The 19,849-nt window shown below is 36.0% G+C and overlaps 1 protein-coding gene across 3 annotated transcripts in view; it reads right to left on the minus strand.

The window, feature by feature from the left end:
• The window catches only part of SDK1 (sidekick cell adhesion molecule 1), a 419,246-nt gene that overhangs the window by 290,552 nt on the left and 108,845 nt on the right, over positions 1–19,849 (minus strand). For all 3 annotated transcript variants that reach the window (XM_064461554.1, XM_064461553.1, XM_064461555.1), the window contains 2 exons: positions 7,539–7,698; positions 1,789–1,895 (listed from right to left, as the gene is read on the minus strand). In XM_064461554.1, coding sequence (XP_064317624.1) covers positions 1,789–1,895; positions 7,539–7,698 — 267 coding nt within the window. The remainder of the gene's footprint in view (positions 1–1,788; positions 1,896–7,538; positions 7,699–19,849) is intronic.

The raw sequence follows: 19,849 nt of genomic DNA on the forward strand, positions 1-19,849 counted from the left end.
GAATTGCTCCCTCCACCATGCCAGTACAACTGCCTGTACAGCTGCCTGGGGAATCAGATGGGGAGGGGGGAAGAACTATTTTGACAAACCCTACAAAATAATTGTTGCTTTTTTTAAATTTTGGAGAAGCTTCCCAGTCCACAGCTGTACAAACAAGTTTTCCTGCTGAGCCTAAAAGGAGGGTGTGCTACATTGCAATACAAGAGCAGGAACGATCAGAGGGATGGAGGAGAAATGGGTACATGTTTCTTTGGTACCGCTACCAAAGCCTTTGTCCCCTGAAACCACACCTGTAGATGCAATTCCAGAGGCATCTAGGCTAACCTAATTGCTCACTGCTGCAGAATGAGAAGCATCTCACCCTTGCCTTCCCCTGCTCCATCTTCCCCTTCTAGCCTTGTTGGGGGTCCCTCACCCCACTCATAGTTGTGCTCACTCCCATCAGCCTTCACTAGATCCTCTGTGACCTGATATAATTCACTAAAAAAGAAAAAGAATAGTCAGAAAAGTAGTTGCAAGGGTCTGACCTGCGCCAGAGTAAGCACAAGATCACTAGGAGGAGTATACAGCAGGGGCAAAGGGGCTGGCAGAAGGCAGGGAAGGAAAACCGCATTTTAGCAGCAGTGGATTTTTACATTAGCTCCCAGCATCTCTGACACAAAACCACTGAGAGATCAAACATCAAATTCTGATATTACTGACATTACAGATATAGTAACATAATTTACTGTAATACAGCAAACTGGTAAATGTGATACCATAACTTACATAGTCTGCAACTGTTTTTATTTTAAGAACACAAGACATCCCACGTAATTTCCCTCATGACGTAGTGATTAACTTGAATAATTTCCTTAGAAGTGGGTTTCTAATAAATAATTCAATTTATCTAAATTCCACTTATCAGGTGACATTTACTGCTACTGAATTTCCAGTTATTGACCCTGAGGAAGAGAAATTTGATCCATGTATCAGATGGCTTGCATGCAGTATATAAATCTATCTTTTTAATTTTTTTTAGGCTTTTACTTTGAAAAAAGAGTAAGGCCTAATTTTATTATTATTTCTAAACAAGTTATTTGAATTACACTTTCTATACATTAACTAAAAAAAAAAATTAGAGTATGTGACCATTTCTTAGGTCGTGTTAGCTAGCACTAACTCCTGAGAAAATCAATTTAACATTTCCAAATGGAAGTTAGATATCTGAAAAATTCTACAGAGTACAAACTGAAGAGATACAAACCTCGAGGGTTTGTTCCAGAAAGGTGTTGAGAACAGACTTTTAAAGTTTAGTTAGCAATGTTTTCACTGTGAAACAACTGCTTATTTTGTATCTCAAGAATTATGATCTGAAATCTTCATGGAGCTATCTCCACCGTCTGGTTTTCTTTCAGATAGCCTCTGCTGTCCTCTGGGCTTTTTTTTCATGTTTTATTTTGTTCAATTGTTTATTTTGCACTATATGAACTTTCTCAATCCCTGTGTATTCAGGGAAAGATATAATGGTTTTCTCATGCTACTGCTACTTCCAAATGGTCTCGGTTTGACGGCTTTGAACGGCTCAAAGCTTGCTCTAAAGACTTAATGTTGCACTGCTTTGAACTGTTTCCTAGAAGATAACTAGAGTAAGTGCGAAACTTCTTGTGATGCAATAATTTTAAAATTTAATAAATATGGTATCTAATAACTTCTCAGACTAGCAAATGTTACTGGTACATTGGGTTTTTACCCACAGAAAGAATCTGTTAACTAACGAATCACAGAATAACTTCCGTTCAAACATACATGCCACTTGAACTTCGGATCTTCTTTGCAGCAATGCCCCCATCCTGTTTCGTACGATGCACTGATAAAAGCCAGCATCAGACCTCTGCAAAGCTGGGATGATGTACCTGTAAGACAAGATGCAGAATTATAGCGCACTTCTTTCTAAAGGCAGATCAATGCTACTTTATGTGGCATTTCTTATTTCTCCTCTAATATTTTACACATTGGCTCAAATGCTTATTGTAGGTTTTCTTACAAACAGCATTCTCATGTAATCTCTGGTCTTTGGCTACAATATTACCTGTATTATATGGGAGAAAAAAAAATACTTGAAACACACAAAATATCTTTCAGTCTTAAGATCTGCTTTTGATAAATACTAATTAGTTCTCCATCATTTCTCTTGAAATACAGATTTAAATGTTTTCCTTAGTTTTATCTACCCTCACTCATAAGGCAAAAAACAACCGGTATTTTGTTCAGAGGTGGCACAAGACGACTACAATCTAAATGTAGGCATTAGAAAGACTTGCAAGAAATATCAAAGTTCTCCAATTTAAGAAAAGACATTTACTACTCCGTGTGACCACTGCAACTCAGAAGAATACTAGGGAAAACACAGTGCACGGAACATTGTATTTGTTCTGTCCTTCACTATACTTAAAAAGTCACTTAGTCCACTAATGCTCACCTTCCTCATTCAACTCTGTCTGACTACTCAACATGAAAATGAGCTGATAGGCACAGTTTTAATGTGAATAAAACACATGAATAATACAGATAATGCAGCATTAAACAAACATTAATCAAAGCGCATATTCCCCCGGTCACCTTCTGGAGATATTATGGTAGGATTAATGAAAGTCTTTATGAAAAGATAAGGAAAAATAAAACTGCTGAATTTTAATCTTCAAAATTTAATTCCACTAAAAGAAAGCATCCTCTCTCATGCTCACACATACTATGCACACCCACATACAGAGCTTAATATCTGAACAGGATCAGACAGTATAAAAACAAAGGAGGTAGAAGAAATCTAGTTTAAGTGATAAATTAAGACTATAATCACTGCATTATAATTACAATCAAATACACTATAGCAAATAGGTCAGGCAACCAAATAAAGCGAATTAAACCAGAGCCCAACACTGTGGACAAATTTTAGCAATTTACTGTGATTCCTAGGAGACCCTGGCTTCCCAAGTATACGAGCTACAGGCAATCGTGCTGTCTGCCTGCCCATGTGCCGAAGCTGACTCCTCCTGACCTCCTTTGGAGCAACCAGCAAAATTTTCTCCAGGGATTATGACAATTTGTACTGGGAAGATAAGGAAGACTTAAAATAGCACTCTGTTTGGGAGCAACAGTAAACCCAACAATCGGCACACAAATACTTGCTGGTCAGTGAGTACATAACTCTGAATTAGCCGGGTTGCCTCTTGCCTGATGAGTATGCCATAGGAAATAGAGTGAGAAAATAGGTGAAAATACAAGGCATAGGGTAGAAATCAATAGGATATAAGGCTTTGCTAGTTTCTTACAGAATCATTTCCTTCTCTGCCAGGCAGATGATTGTTGCAAAACATAATTAAAAAAAAAATTTAAAAAAGGATTTTGGCAAATAAATATTGCCAACTCATTTTTATAGCTCATTTTACCAAGCAGTTTATAGCTTAACAAGCTTTTCTTCCTCCCATAAAGATTTAGCATTGTACTTGGCTAACATTTATTCCTCTGCTTGTCTGTTAAACAGACCCAAAATTAAAGGCTTCCTTCTTTGATGTGCATCTGTACTAAGACAGTAAGGCAGAGTTAGTTTTTCTGCCACTAGGACAAAACAAATCAATTAGATCAGAAGTGTCCTACTTTGGTTTTCTTTTCTAACTTATTAATGTTTCAACAGGAATCGTTCTTAATATGTTGTCTGAAGAAAATATTTCAAAAGTTTATAGTGAAAATCCCATCTACCTTGAAAATTCCAAGACAGCCCAAACCTACCAAGCAGTTGCCCTCTCAGTGGACCTTCTGGCTAACAATGTGTGGGTAAAGCAAGCAAAATTAGAAGACTTAAATAACAAAAGTAAAGAAAAGAGACAATGTATGTTTAACGTTAACTTGACTAACTTGAAAATTGCAAACCTAGGCAAGTGATAGATATCAATGGAATTTCTAATTCTGTGTTTACAATTTGAAACAATCTATATGCACCTCGTATTGTATTTTTTTCAAATTTACTTCTCTATTGCCTTAACTGTCAAAATACTGCTTTTTGTGCTACACTTCCACCGTTCTACTCGTTTTCTGATATGCAAGAAGGGATATAAATAGTGCTTTTCAAGGGTTAATACTATTTTTTGCAGTGTCAAGACATAATTTTGCTATAATTTTGTCTATACTCTAACTTTCAAGATACAAGATCTTCCCATTGTGTAGATTCTAGGAGGCTCCTTAAGGTTTCTGGGGATCTGTGCAAGTACTTTAGAAAGTCAGACCAGACAGTTTCTCTGTTTTGAATGGTACAGCCAGTCAGAAACTGGCTGTTTAGGAAGTTTCCATAGCAAGATATAAAGCAACAAGCATAAAAGAAAGCTTCAGGGGAAGTCTTCCAGAGTATAACATGCTCCATCAGCAGGATTGCAATGAGTTAAAGGATGAAGTGGTATCAAACACCTAAAGAGGAACGCTAGCCAATGCTTACGTTTCATTCCTAATTTCAAATTTACACCCTCACTTTAACTTTAAATGCTCTAAGAGTTAAAAGTGAACCTACAGGCTACAGGTTTTTAATAGCCATAATTGTGAAGACAAAATTAAAACCAAACCAAACATATTTTATTGGATAGTCATGTAACTTACTATTAATTCAAACTTTTTAACAAGGGACTTACACATCAGCTGATCTAACTCTTATTACACAGGATAAAATTAAAACATGTCTAATGTTAAGAACAGAAATATAATAATCAGATACTTTTAAATAGTTTGGGAGGAAACTGTACTGCTACTGAGGCATAACCTTAAGTTTCTTAAATTCAAATAAATTAATATCTTCAGGCCACAAAAGCAAATATGGAGGGCACACCTGGTCCAGAACTTAACTCAAAATGAAACAAAGCAAAAAAAAAAAAAAAGTAAAAAAGTCACTGCCTGAACTTTAAAGACTCTTATAGACATAACCAAAATTGCTACCGCAGTCAGCAATGTTGATTTGTTTTCATTACATGTATCTCAGATCACAAAGAATTTATAAGGTTGTTTTATAAATTCTTAATACAAACTAGTGTATGCACAGTCACTATAAAAGCCAGGCTGTGCACATAATCAGCATCGTTATACAAAGAAAAGCTGTTCTTTCAGGGTCACCAATGTCAAAATGCAAAGACTCCAATTAGTTCTTTACTCACTTGGTGTGTTATAATAAGCTTTGAATATTTTCAGCCTGTTACAGTATAGACATTACTTTAACTGAGACACACTAAGTAATATCAATTACCAAAAATCTTTGATTGATGATTCAAGTTGCAGCAGAAGTCCCTCACACAAGAAGGATTCATGCATTTAAACAGAGTATTTACCCAAGAGAAATGCAGAGCAAACTATTATGGGGTCAAGGTTTAAGTTTTGCAACTGGAATTTTTATGTCTAAGCATATCTTTCCCTTGCTCTCATTCATCCTAATGCACCTATGCCATAGAATCCTTTCTGGAAACTTAAAGCTTTGCATTTCTATAGAATCAAAATCCTATTTGGCTTATCTCTATAGCATAATAGTAGTAGTAGGGCTGCAACTTCTAAATTAATATTTTCTATCAATGTTACTTTGTTATTATAAAACAATAGTCTCCTATCTTCTTAATCACCTCCATAGCACAGGTTTTAATTAGAAATAGAAACAGGAACAATATCAAAAGTGCAAAATTAATAAGTATAGCCTGTATCATGACCTGACATTCACTAGACTAAATTAAGTCAAATGATAAGAAACAAGGTACTCTATACCGGTATGGATACATACAGCTTGCGAACGGCGTTCCAATACACTGATTCTAACTTAGGCTGCAATACACAGTGAAATCATGATTTTGTACTAGGATGTGCACTTTTTGAAGAAATACCATGGCATCCTCATCTTAGCTTCAAAATACCACACATTCTTTTTCAGGTTTCTCCTAGTACCATGAAATATAGGTCTCTCAGTGACTAGCGCATTTACAGAGCTGGAGTTCTAACCTTTGTTTTTTGTTGATTCTACCTTCACGTGCTTTGTCCTCCCACGCCATTTCTTTGTCTTACTTTCTCAGCATCTTACACAGTTAAGAGCTGTTGTCAGCTCCTTCTACCAAGAAACTGCAATAGACTGCTGTTGTTGATCAAAACAAGTGGCATTTACACAGCGATGCTCAAACCTTCTGTGATTAATTGTGCCATTAGAAATTTTTTTCTAGAAAGTATTCACACATCTCTTCTATATGTGTGTATGGCTCATTCTGAGGAATCAGCGTATCTCAAGGCTTGAAACAACAACCATTAATAGATGTAATTACTCGGGACTAAGTGGTCTCATCTAATTTAGAAGTCTAACTTCTACAAAAGTTCATCTAGAACTATATGTTTGGTTGGAAACAGACTTGCTGAATATTTATGTGCTAAATGACCCCCAAAATTTTAAAAATATTCTTTAAGGGACATTTTTACCCTACTGCTCTTTAAATGTAGATAAAATGGAAATATTGAATTAATGTGAGGTTACAATTTTGAAAATCTTTGGGAAAAGTAATTACGGACTACTTTGTGTAACAATATAGAACTTTATATCATTATCTGCATTTTTATACTAATCTATACTGTAATTTCTGTCTAAAGTGATGGAGCACAACTTCTCCCTACCTTAAGCAATGTCGTTACAGAAATGCAGTGTTTAGCTTGGTTTGCTAAGGATACAAGTGTCACACAAGGGCTCCATCTGTCACATGCCCACCCCCTATAACTCCTGATTTCACTAGGTATTTTCAACAAAATTTGAAAGCAACAAATAAGTTGCATAAATATTAAATTTCTAGAAGGTTATAGAAATTGCCAATTGCATTGGGGAGACCCGGTTAATGCTCCCATTAAAGAAAAGCAGACAAAACTTGGCTGTTTTACTCTGTGATATTTGGCCAGCCATCTGCTGCCCATCAGCAAAAACGTAGCTGTGATAAGCCACAGCATGTTTTTTTTCTCTTGCTTGATGGGACGTCTTGCGGAATGAGGAGGGAGTCAGTGAGGTCCTGGGAGCAAAGTGCATAATCACAGAACAGTTTGTTAAACTACAACATTAATTTTCACACTTTCAGAAGTGAAACCAAGTTTCACATGCAGTTTAAGATAGACCACATTCTTTTAGATCTTATTGAAAAGAATAGTCCCATTGAGCTTAGCTTCGTTCAAGGATGAGTAGCACATCATGTGTAACGTTTAGCTAAGGAATATGCCTCCTGTTTACAACAAATTCATGTAAGGTTACATCTCAATCAAAAAGCATTTTTGGTACTTCAAAATTCTGCATTATGACCCTTGTTTTGAAGTGTGAAATACAATTTTTAACAAAGGAGATTGTTAGACATTTGTTTACAAAAACAGTGTTCTTTAACGATAAAAAGCATTGTCAACGTATCAGTAGCTACAAAGCTCTTTTTAGGTATTCGGGACTTTAAGGATGAGGTGTTTGTTTTGAGGTTTTGTTTGCAATTACACTTAGAGAAGGGTATTATATAGCTTTTATTTACTTATATTCACTGGAGTAGGCGGTTATTTCACTGTCATTGCGTAACCACTTAAATTCCAAGGGCCAGCTGCCTTCAGCAAGGCATGTAAGTACAAGCCGGTTTCCTTCCAAGTGGATCTGGGGCAAGCCTGGTTCAGTCTTGAAGTATGGTGCAACATCATCTGAAATAGAGAGAAACGGTTTTGTAAGCTATTTAGGCAAGTATAGTTTAAGTCACTGATATTTAGCTCATTTCTTCTCAAAATGGCCATCGTAAAAGAAAAGACAACAGGCGTCAGTAGTTAAGGGTTACACCGTCATATTCATAACTAAGCCTTATTTTTAGAGGCAGAATTCACAAGATCTTGATAACCTTGGTCCTTGGTACTTATTTAGAAGTGCCCACTCAGACAAGCTTTTGTCCATGTTTACTGCTTATACAGATGAAAACTTCAGCACTGTCTACTCTGGCAGGCAGTGAACAACCCTATTGGCTTCCCCCACCACCCCTCTTCTGTAAGGATTAAATCCACTCAAAGCTCTTTTTTTATTTCTTGAATAGAAACCAGAAGAGTAATCTTGAGTAGAAATTATTATCACAGCAGGAGAAGTCTCAGGGTAAATGAAGAATTTTGACAGAAAAAAGAATTTAGAAAAAAACACCTCACAAAATCACAAGATTAATGTGTTTTTCAATGTTATTGCCAACCAAAATGTGTTAAATTATATTACCTGAAGCCACTAACAGATTTTGAATTAGGGTACTTCAATAATGTTCAAGGGTCACATCTAGTCTCAAACTCCTGTTGTCCCGTGGATCGCAGATGCTCAAAATAGTCCAAGCAGCGAAATTCTCAACGGGTAAATTACCAAAGCTCCACTCAAATGCAGATTTATTACAATCTACACATGCTGGACACCCACCCTTTATCACCTCTGGAAGATGAAGGTTTTCACACTTTACGCATCAAATTTCTACTGGTAGCTCTGTAGGAATTACAGACTTAATTGTAGAAGTTTACAAATACCTTCGTAATCAAAATTAACATGTTTATGTATATATAGAAAATAGACAAGTTACATTCAATGCCACAGATTTAATACAAAATATGGAATATTTAATAGGTAGATGTTACTGCACTCTGCTTTTTAGGAGTCCAGTGTGTGCGTGTGTGGAATTTTTTTTTATTTATTTTATGTATGAAAGATACACAAATGTTGCCCCAGTGCAACTAACCATTCAGCTAAATTGCTAATCTTTCTTTTAAAACTTATTTTAGATTAAGCTCAGGTATTTTTATACTTGCTATTTAAAGAGTTATGCTATCTTTTACAATTATGGGAAGTGACCTCATGTACTATTCCAGGCTGCCTGTGGAGTTTGAATCCACAGGTCACACACTGCAGTCGTTAGTAGTTGATAGCCAGAAGACAGCAACCATACACGAGGGAAGAAGGAGCCCATGGCAAGGGGTCACAGTGGCTTTCAAGGTGCCCTAGTGTGCCATGAGGATTGGATGGCAGTGGGTACGCAGCTTGGCCTGGTGATGTCAACCTCTCTAAGCCCTTATCTTTCATTTTGCCTCTTATCAGGGAATTTTTATTACTTAGCAGAGCACACAGCAACACCGACTCATCATCAGCCTAATCGTACAGTCCCAGGGTAGCAGCTGCGCTTCAGCTGGCTGCGGTCAGGGAGTCACAGGTTGACTGCTGCCAAACTATTTGCTACAATTGGCTATAAAGCTGAACATCAGCTGCATACACATTTGGTGATTTGTTTTGACAAATTATCTCCCCAATTTTTAGAATTTAACTTCAGAAAGATATCGTTATTTCGGCAGAAAAAAAAGCACATCATCTTAAGGCAATTCTTATAACTATTACACAAAATCCGACCTAACACACTGAATTTAAAAAATGTATTTTGAGGTAAGGCCCTTTTCTGATTTATAGCATTTAGCATTTTAGCTAGTGCAGATCAGTAATATTTTCTTTAAATTGGATACACAGAAAGCTATGACAATTCAATGTATGAGAAAATAGGCAGAGTTCCAAATTAGCAGATAGTCTCAGGCAAACCTAAGATATTTTTTGTACTTCTCTACCTCTATTACTTGACTGAGATTATATTTCTGTAAATCTTCTTTTTTGTTGTTGTTTTAATGACTTCAAATATTGTGAAGAAGTCTTACCTCAATTCACATTTTCTCCAACCTAGTAAAATCAACCAATATTTTAAAACTTTATAAAGACAAATTTAAGTCAGAGTTAGACAATGTCAGTGTGAAATACAGTTATTTTACCCAGAGCAAAAAGCAATTTTTAACAAAGATATTTCTAAACAAGTGAGGAAATGTTAAATCCTTTCAGAGGCTTCACATATATTTCGGGGAGTTCTCCCAAAGGAGTTATGAGACAGACATTCTACCCTTGCAAGATTAAAGGTGTCAGGCTTCCTCTGGAGATGAAAAGGCAGTGGCAGGGAGTTGGGCTGGTATTTAGGGGAAGAGGTTGTAACAGAGTCCAGTTGGTAAATTGAAGTGATTAGTGCCGAGTCCCCTGAAAACAATGATATTTCCCTGCTAGTATATAGAGGCCAGTGAAATGAGCTTGTTAAACTATTCCTTCCTGGAGGAAGTTGCGCCATTCAGGGAGATTACAATAAAACTGGTATCCGCACTATAAACCTCGACCTGAATAATTTGTTGACCCTGTTTTTCAGTGATTTAAAGACTCAATCAGCATAACCTCCTTCATTATTTCACTCTGAATGATCCACTTGCTCCTCGTAACTTATGTCTTTCCAAGAACAAATGACTTCTTCAAAAGGCAAAGGCTGCTGCCCACAAGTCTGTCATTCAGCCCCACGTTTCTTACTCAAATATTCCAAACCCAATGATGCTGCAACCCACTCAGAGATGTCCCCCATTCAAAGTACCACAATCAAACTAGTATTACAGGAAAACTATTCTCAAAATTCAGTCCAATTCTGGTAGAAGCTAAAATTTAATAGAGCTACAGGAATTTTTTTTATAAGGAATATAGCTTGTGTTATAAATTACCCCAGCTCTCTGGAAGATTTACTTAAACCCTTAAAGAAATTTTATCTTTTAATCTTTTATTCCTGACTTCCTGATCACATACCATCAGTTTATCAAATTCTATTATTTAATCAGAGGTCACTAAATATTCACTGAAAGCAGAAATGAAAATAAAATACTGAGCAAAGATTCCACGAAGAGAGGTAGCAGTAAAGCTTAGATGACTTTGGCATTCCTGCAGCACAGTGCTGCTCACACCTCAGACACATGATCAAAACAGTGCTGCACCCTAGGCTTTGCATCTTGAAGCTGTAATGGAAAGCAGAATTTTAAACTGGACCTACAAGGACAATTTGGTCATTACAAAGTATCCCAGGGAAACAGGAAAATTGGCTGGAAAAATGAAAGCCATCTCAGAAAATTGTAGGAAAGGAATAACTGGCTAAGGGATGGAAGATACACAGGGGTTATTTAGTAGGTATGAGATACTTGCACTTTATTAATTAAATACAGGAGGACCTCACCATAAGGCTAACCTTGCCCAATCAAGGGTTTTGAAACCATGAGAGCATCTCAGTTTTTATTCTCCTGAAGGACAGAGCAAAAAGCTAATTAAAAGGCTATCTGAGTCCTATGAATCCTAGAAACAGGAATAATAAAATACTGGAATTAATGTTCTTAGCTAAAAAAAAAAGGCATGCATAATAAAAAATTATCTGAGTTGCACGGAGGAGTGAAAGGATAAGGTGCCAATCTGTTGGCACACACATACATCATCTACAAATTTTCATTAAGTCTGCTTACCAAACTCACTAACAACCTGACTAGTATCCTTAACAGGATGGTGCAGATTTATTTCTATATAAATCTCAAGAAGAAATAGGATTGGATATGCCAAACTTATCTGGAAATTTGCTCAAAACATGTCTTCCTCACTTTTGTGCATCACTAAACTGCAAGAGTTCCATTATACAGCCAGGTTAGCTCATCTATTTTCTTTCTTTGGTACATGTAAAGCTTACATGGATTTTATCTCAAAATATAGTTTCAAGACATAATTCAACACTGCCCATATACTTTTGTTTGAATTAATTCTGACATTTAAACACAAAAGTGGTGCCGTACACAATTGTTATCTACTTTGGGCATCTCCCCAGCCCTAGCAGTTGAGATAGATGACAGAAAAGCTGAGAGCTTGCTCATACTCTCTTGTCCCTGAAAATCATGTTCAGGCATGAATTTACAAACACAATCTGTAGGAGGAGACGGCAGGCCGGTTGTACAGCTGTGTACTGAGTGGAACAAAAACAAAAATTCCAAGAGTTGCTACTCATCAGCCAACCAAGAGAACCTAATCTTGTAAAGACAGCGTGAGTGAACATGACTTCAGAAACTGAGGACAGTACCATCTCAGGGACCTCAAATATACCCTCTAATAAGCACATTAACAAAGTTTGGCTATAATGATTCTTAGTCCTCTAACAGCTTCTTATTTGTAAAATACATAAACCAAAGTCAGATTAAACACATCTTTCAGTTACTACAGGGTGCTACAAGGTCTTGAAAACAGTTTTGCAGTCCTAATCCTCAGGCATTCATATATTTTAAAGATGCAATTTGATCTTGAACACCTCCATCCTACTGAGAAAAGGAAAGTTACTGTACTCCAGAGAAGTAACACATCACTTCCGTCAGTGAAAAGCACTGCAGCTACCCTGTTAAAAATCTCAGCATTTTTTTCTCCAGATGTGTCAGATACCAACAGTTACAGGTAAAATCATGTGCTCACATCTTGAGAAAACCAGTTCCTGCAGTCCTGAACACACTCAGAGGAAGAATAATGTAGTGAGTGCAGAGAACAGGTTGGGAGATCCCCGCTGCCACTGCTATTTGTCTTTGTTATCTATCTCTACTTTTAAGTTATTTTCAGGTGAGCCAATATTAAATATTAAAAGTAGTTTAAGCTGTTCGTAAATCAGCAAGTCAGGGCAAATACAGCTCAACACTAACAAGTATCACTTGAGCAGCAGTCTTTCCATCACTCAGTTCACCCAACAAATATGATATTGAAAATAAATTTTTGACTGAGATACATTTTTCAATAAACCCAAACAAAAATACAAATGGCTTATTAAAAACCACACCTATATTGATTTTAGCTTATTAGTCCCCAGTCACAGCGTGATGCACATCACCCTTTCTTCATATGCATGTCTAAAGCTACAATCAACCAACACAGAAATATAGAGAATATATCTGAGGCATTTTCCAGGAAAACAAAACTAGATTTAAAAAAATACATACAGAGGCTGAATGATCTGTCCAGAAAAGGAGCAACAATACAGAGATGCTTTTGCTTTCATTGTTTGCAGGGAAAAGGGATGTAAGCCATCCTCAGGTAGGTTAATGATAACTGCCATAAAAAGAGTGTTTTAAAAGATCTGTCTAGGCAATTGAAGGCATAATACAAAAGTATAGTTAAATTAAAAAGGAAGCTAGAGTCAGGAAACCCAAACTAAAGACAGGAAGAATCTTTTCAGTAATCCAAAGAAAGTAGGTACAACTACAGACAGCAGAATCCCATCAAGAAGAGATTAAAGTTCAGCTGTGACATTCACAAGCTGATGCTTCAAAGCACATACAGCTGAGTACGAGCTGCTCTGTACTGACTGACAGCTGATAACTGCAACCTTCTGGGGAATCAGGACTATTTTCTTCTTATTCCCAACTTGAATATGGAAAAGATTTTTCTCTTTTTCCTTTTAAAAAGGACCTTTTAATCTTATTATCTTAGTTCCTGATACACATGCATACATCTGCTAACCCTGGATTCAAGTCTTATTCTCTTGTGGAAACGAACTTCAACAGCTTATATGGCATAAGAATTTAGAATTATTATATTGTAAATCTTGGGAAATGTACCAGAAAGTCAGATTGAATTCAGATATATTTGAATCAATCTTCTTTTGAATTCAAACCTTCTGAAATGCATTGGTGAGATGCTGTGAAAGTTACTATATGATCTATTCATAAACTGTCAACAATGTCAAACATACATTAGAGCATTCAGTCATTTTAACAGTATTGATTTGCAGGAAGGCTATTCTACCCAAAATATTGAATATCTGAGATTCAAATTTTCTTGGTTGGAAGTGTGACATAAATCACCAAGTACAACAATTAAATTTAAATTGCATTTTACTACTTCATTCTAAGCCTGCATTTGAAAGAACCAATGCATCATAGTGAATATTTCATTAAAACATCAGGTTATTTTTCAAATATACTGCCATAGTTAAGAATTTTCACACAATAGCATAAAGCATTCACTTAAAGTGAATTTCCTGAACTTTTATCAAAGACGATATCTGATTTTATATTTGAATAATACTGAAGCAACTGTATTTAAAGCCGTCTTTCTTCCTCAATTTCATAAGTCAAGTAAATGAGCCAATACTACCCGTTTTTGTCCTCCTATAGATAAGAAAGATAACCTACTTGTTGGATACTTCTACTATAATCTCTAAATGCAAATACAGTATCAGCTGAGGTTGATGGATAGTGCTTTTAAAGGTTTAATTGGGGGTGGAATTAAATTGTTTTAGGACTCAAAGTTCTGGGAGAAAACCTACATATTTCTAGAATAAGTGACATTTATTCCTTTTAAATGCACAGTCAGGGGGCAACAAGATTTCAATGGGTAACTTTTTTCGCCTTGAATAGGTCAAATAACTAATTGGCAAGTTAGTTATTGGGTAATTGCCAATCAAATATTTGATTTGGATGGAAGAAATATTCAACTTAAGATTGCATACCTGTTGCATACTAACCCAAGAGGAAAACCAAACATTCTGTAATGTATAGCTATCATTAGCTTTCAACAATTCAACAGGAGTCCCAAGTAGCAAAAGAATTTCACATTGACAGTTAAGTAGATTTAATTAAAAATTCTTCTATTCTTTTTGTTTTTAATTGAAGCATCAGTTCTCTATTTCAGAATTACCTAAATGGCATTGCAGATTCCATTTTGCTTCTAAGCTCCTAATTTCTTGATGCAAACAGATCAAGTGTTTTTCCCGAATCTTGACTAATACATAGTATTGTTTAAAAGAACAAATGTCTACAATTCTAAGATACACACCACAAAATGGGTTGCTACAGGAAAACCTGTTTTAATATTTCCAACCTTTCTACCTTGTTTTAAGGCCCAAACATTTCCTCTTATATCTCTTACTCTTCTTCCATTTTTCCCTACAAACATCTCTAGACGAACCACAAAAAACATATTTGCAATTTGTGCTGAGAAAGACAACAGAAAAAATCTAGAGCAGGGGTTTTTTTATGACAAAAAGAAAATCTTACTAGCACCAGTTGCTTAGAAGTCCTTAAACCTAACCTATACTTTGCATTCATAAAATCTACTCCCTAACGCTGTCATCTATTTAAGGACTATCCCTTCAGTCACTACAAGATCACTTCCTGAAGAAGAACCTTTTTGACGAAAGGTTTCTTGACTTTATTAGAAACACTCAAAACAGGACTGAAAGAAGGAGGGCCCACAAAAGCACAATAATTTTTACAGGACTTTGATTCTGACAGAAAAAAAGACTGCGGTCGGTAACATTCCTCCATTTAAAATTCAATGTAAAACTCTCTTGGTTATCCCCAAATATATCAAGAAAGATTTTCCCACACGCAATTGTATCATTCTTATCTTAAAATTGATTTCTTCAGCAGACCAGCCAAGTAGGGGGAAAAAAAAAAATGAGCTGATATCATTTTAACTGAGCCTCAAGCAGCTCCTGATGTATTAACCTGAAGTCCCACTAAGGTTTCCTTTTCCCATTTAATTTCCACACCTCATGTTTTAGTTTCACTCTCTGACCTCCTGTAATACCTCAGTTCAGTCAGGGGGGAAAAAACACGGTTTGTTGTATATCAGAAGGCAATCACAATTCATAGTTTCATGAATTCATGGAATACATGGAATGTAGGATTAAAAATGAAGAAACTACAGATGATGTTCTTAAGTTATGTTTGGTGCAGTTCCTCCTCAAAAAAGGTCGCATAATTTTTTTTTTTAAATATTCATGAGGATATCTTAAAGAAAGTTACAAATATACTGAGAGAAAAAGACATGATAACATACCAAACAGGCAAATAAAAGAGAACCCATTAACTATCAAAACCAAAAAAAAACCTCCAAAGAACACTACAACCTCTCTAGGCTGAACTGGGTACCAAAGCATAATTGCCATGCTTTTTAGATTCTCTCCATATCTGGTGACGGTTACAGAGACCTGCAGAACTCTCAGGGAAATAAGTTGTTACTGTTTAAATCTCGGCACAGAGCTGGTGGAAGGCAGAACTGCCTTATGGAAAAGGGCATCCAAATATAGCAGGATTTCCTTCATTACCTTAACTGCAAAGGAGCTACTCTTACTGCTACACAATCTACAACTTCCAACCGCTGTAGGGCCGGTCTGATCACACTGATGTCTATCCATCAAGATATATATCCACTAAATATTCCAACTAACACCAAGATGAAGGCAGGATGTAGCCCTACAGAACATTTAACAGAACTGAGAAGGTAAAAATCTAAGTGTGCTGTCCACGTGTTTGTCCTTGGTGTAAGAGGCGTTCTGAGTTGGTTATTTTGTAGAAGATAAATTAAATCAAAAAGGTAAACAGCAGTCGTGTGCCTGAGAGTACCGGAACAGAAACACAAGTGCAGCAGGAGGAAACAATGGCACAGCAAATGCACCACCAGACTTGAAAGCCATGGAAGGCAACCTATTTATTATTTCAAGGAGAAAGCTATTTCTAAATAGCAAAGTAGCTATGAATATCCATAAAAGATATAAACACATATCTCCCCAGTGAAGGGGACTGAAGGGGAAATGATTCATGCAGAAACCTTTGTTAAAAAACAACGCCCACTCCTTACTGCTATTGTTATTTTGTTTACACGTAACTTGTAATTTTCTTTTTTTGTCCTTTAAAACTGAAAAACGTAAATAGTTTTATAAATTGTGTAAGACCTGCCTCAAAGTCAGATCAAAGGATCTCAATGGTGCTAGTGAATTCAAGGGTGGTAAGCACACAATCATACACTATACTGAACAGAGACAGGATTGTTTGTATCTGTTGCTGAATTAGGACAAAAGTGTAATCAAAGCCCAGTCCGAAGTTCACAGAACACAACTGAAATACTCCCATCATTTTAAGCAAACTCTGGAACAGGCACCTGGTTAGTGCTTGAGTCAGTAACAGAAGCTCAAAGTGACCCTTGCAGAGCTCTCAGAGTATCTATTCCCTAATTTGTGCAGACAACGGGATAACACACTGTACGTGCAAACAGGAGATACACCTTTGCGTAGTTTCATGCTGAAGAGTAGGTACTAATTAAGGGCCAGATCAAAGGCTCTTTGAAAACCTAACATAAATTGGCTACTTTAAATTTTCCCTAATATCGCCGCTTATTTCTGCATCTAAACCCTTTCAGAACTATCCAAGTGGAATTCTTTCACCACCTTAGGGATGATACACTTATATAGAGACTATAGAATTATTTTCAACAATACTGACGAAACACAATTTCTTCCTGTCAGAAGTTGGAAGAAACATATCACTGTTCTTGAAAACATAACTCAGCTTGACACATCTGAAGGCAAAAAAAAGGAGTTAGTTTATTAATCTGGATATTTTACTTAATTTTCTTTGGGTTATAAATAAGCAGCAAGTTAATACTGTTTTCAGCTTTTGACAGTTCTAATGTTAATTACATGTACTGGATTTTATAAATCAATACTTCTTACATAAAGTGTTATTTAACTTGCCAAGTGTAGCAATAGATCAATGCATTTACTGTTCTTGCTAACATTGATGGATGACATACATCAAAAGGATATGTAAAGGAAAAATAAAAGATTTATTTGTAAGTCAGACAGGGTTAAATCCCAGCTAGGCAGAGAGAGAACTCAACTAGTGTTTCAAAAATCAAGTCATAACTTTATTAAGGTTTGAGAGGTTTTCTTTCTTCTTGTTTTGATTTCTTTTGGGTTTGGGTTATTTGGGGGGATTTTGGGGTTGTGGTTTGGTTTGGTTTTTAGGTTTGGGTTGTGTTTGGGGTTTTTTGGGCACTTTTTTTTTTTTTTTTTGCTTTTACAGCCAAGGCCTGAAGTTATCATAAGCAGATTGCTCTGCATACACAACTATTATATTAACTCTGTGTATCCTCTAGGATGGAGAAGCAACAAATAGCACCTCCCAAGCTTTAAGAATATTTTAACTGAAGTACTGTATTCCTGTGTTCAGCACACAGTACCCCTCTCTAAGCATGCTACTAAGTGAACAAAACAAAGCATAGTTGATAATTACTTTACTTCTTGCAAACATGCTACAGTTGAGGTGCTTACAATTTCAAAAGTATGTACAAGTAAAATTTTGATTGTAAATCAACTTCAAAGATTGCATTCACTGCACTATAAACTGTAGTAAAAGAAACAACTCAGGTAAAAACCATTCTAAAAGCTAGTGCTAATGCAGCCTGACATCTTGAAGGGATATACAACTCAATGTTATTAATATTCATTAGTTATTTGTGCCATTTGTAAAGACGACATTAAGTATGTTAAAATTAGGAAATTCCAAAGAACTGAAAGCTATTACTCTGTATGTAACAACCGTAAATCAGTTAAATATTCGTTAAAACCCATTATCAGAAGCCTGTATATATATACAGAATGTACTATTATTTACTGAAATAGAAGGGAAAATTGTTTTCCTTCTAGTATGGACAGATTTCTCAGGACAGAAGTAATAATTACTCAATGTATTACATCCAAATCACAGAACAGAGGAAAAAATCCTTTTACATTAAAAAAAATTATTATCAGGATGAGCTTTTTAAAGTTACAAAATTTTAAGGAATGTAAACGAAGTGTTATCCTTTAGAAGTGCTTCATGCAATCATTACATTATACTGCAATGTATCCGACTAGCAAACAAAAAGACACCTCTGTGGCTATCACCACGACATTAAAGTAAGCACAAGTAGGCACTACTTCATTAGCACTGTTACTCTGGACAAAAGCCACGAGAAGCTACAAGTAACAACTACCATCTACTAGTCAGGTTAGCACGTTTATGAAATAATTAACAAAAAGGAATAACTGAAAAAGAGCAGTGAGTCTAATTCAAAGAAAGGAGACCATTTATAAACTTTCCCTCAAACCTTGTTGGAAAAAGATGAAATTCTATTTAACCAAAATTAAAAGAAAGAAAAAAAAAAAAAGAAACCCCTTAGTCTGCCAGCTAAGGCATGTCTTGGAGGACAGTGCAATACCTTTAACGAGACTGCCAATTAATGCAAGAACAGTCAGGAGATTGTCTTCAGAGTTTGAGCATTTTATCTCAAACAATGAGACAAAAGACTTCCCTTCACAAAAATCATTCTTCTAAACTGTTAAAGGGAGTATGGGTATAAAGAGAAAGTGGATCAACTTCTTCAGGTAAAGTTTGGTTTTGTAAGTTTGGTACAATTTTGTGCAAGCCCTCAGTCACCTTGAAGAGATGATAAAGTATTATCCAAGTGAAATGTGGGGATTCAGCACATGTAGCCTTTCTGTCCAGCTTTAAGCTGTGAGTCAGAAGACAGGAAGAATCCATGAGCAACTGGCCAAGGGATATAGCACAGAGCACTTACGTGCATAAAAAAATACAACATAAAGCTTAGTCCCATCTCACTGGTACATAATACATGAGTTGTCAAAGATTAAAACCACCACCACACTCCTACATGTTACACTTATCATATTATATCATAATCCTACTCTCATGCAATCCAACTCAGAGGCACCTGATCATTTCTGCTGGAGCTTAATCAAATAAATACAGATAGTCTTGCTAAATCCTGCTTAGCAGCATTAAACAAATGAAGAGCAAACCTCTACTCTTCACTTTGAATCTGGACAACCTGACAATAATGAAGATGTATATTCAAAAGGAATATGAAATAGGCCTGAACCTCGATTCATGAGAACTCCTGTATCCTGTAAGAGGTAAGCCCTGGGGGGGGTTACAAGTTCTATAAAATTGCTCACTGGGGGAAACAATCTGCCGACTTAATTCTCTGCAGGATTTTACAAGTCCCTCCAGTCATCTGTTTCTGCTGTATACATTCACATACATCATCAAACTGACAATTTAGAAACTGGACCAGATGGATATATAACCCAAAACAGTGTTGTTTGTTAAATCTAAAAGCTATTAATCAAAATAATTT

Source organism: Phalacrocorax carbo, chromosome 10 (genome assembly GCF_963921805.1).
Source record: "Phalacrocorax carbo chromosome 10, bPhaCar2.1, whole genome shotgun sequence".
NCBI classification, from domain to species: domain Eukaryota; kingdom Metazoa; phylum Chordata; class Aves; order Suliformes; family Phalacrocoracidae; genus Phalacrocorax; species Phalacrocorax carbo.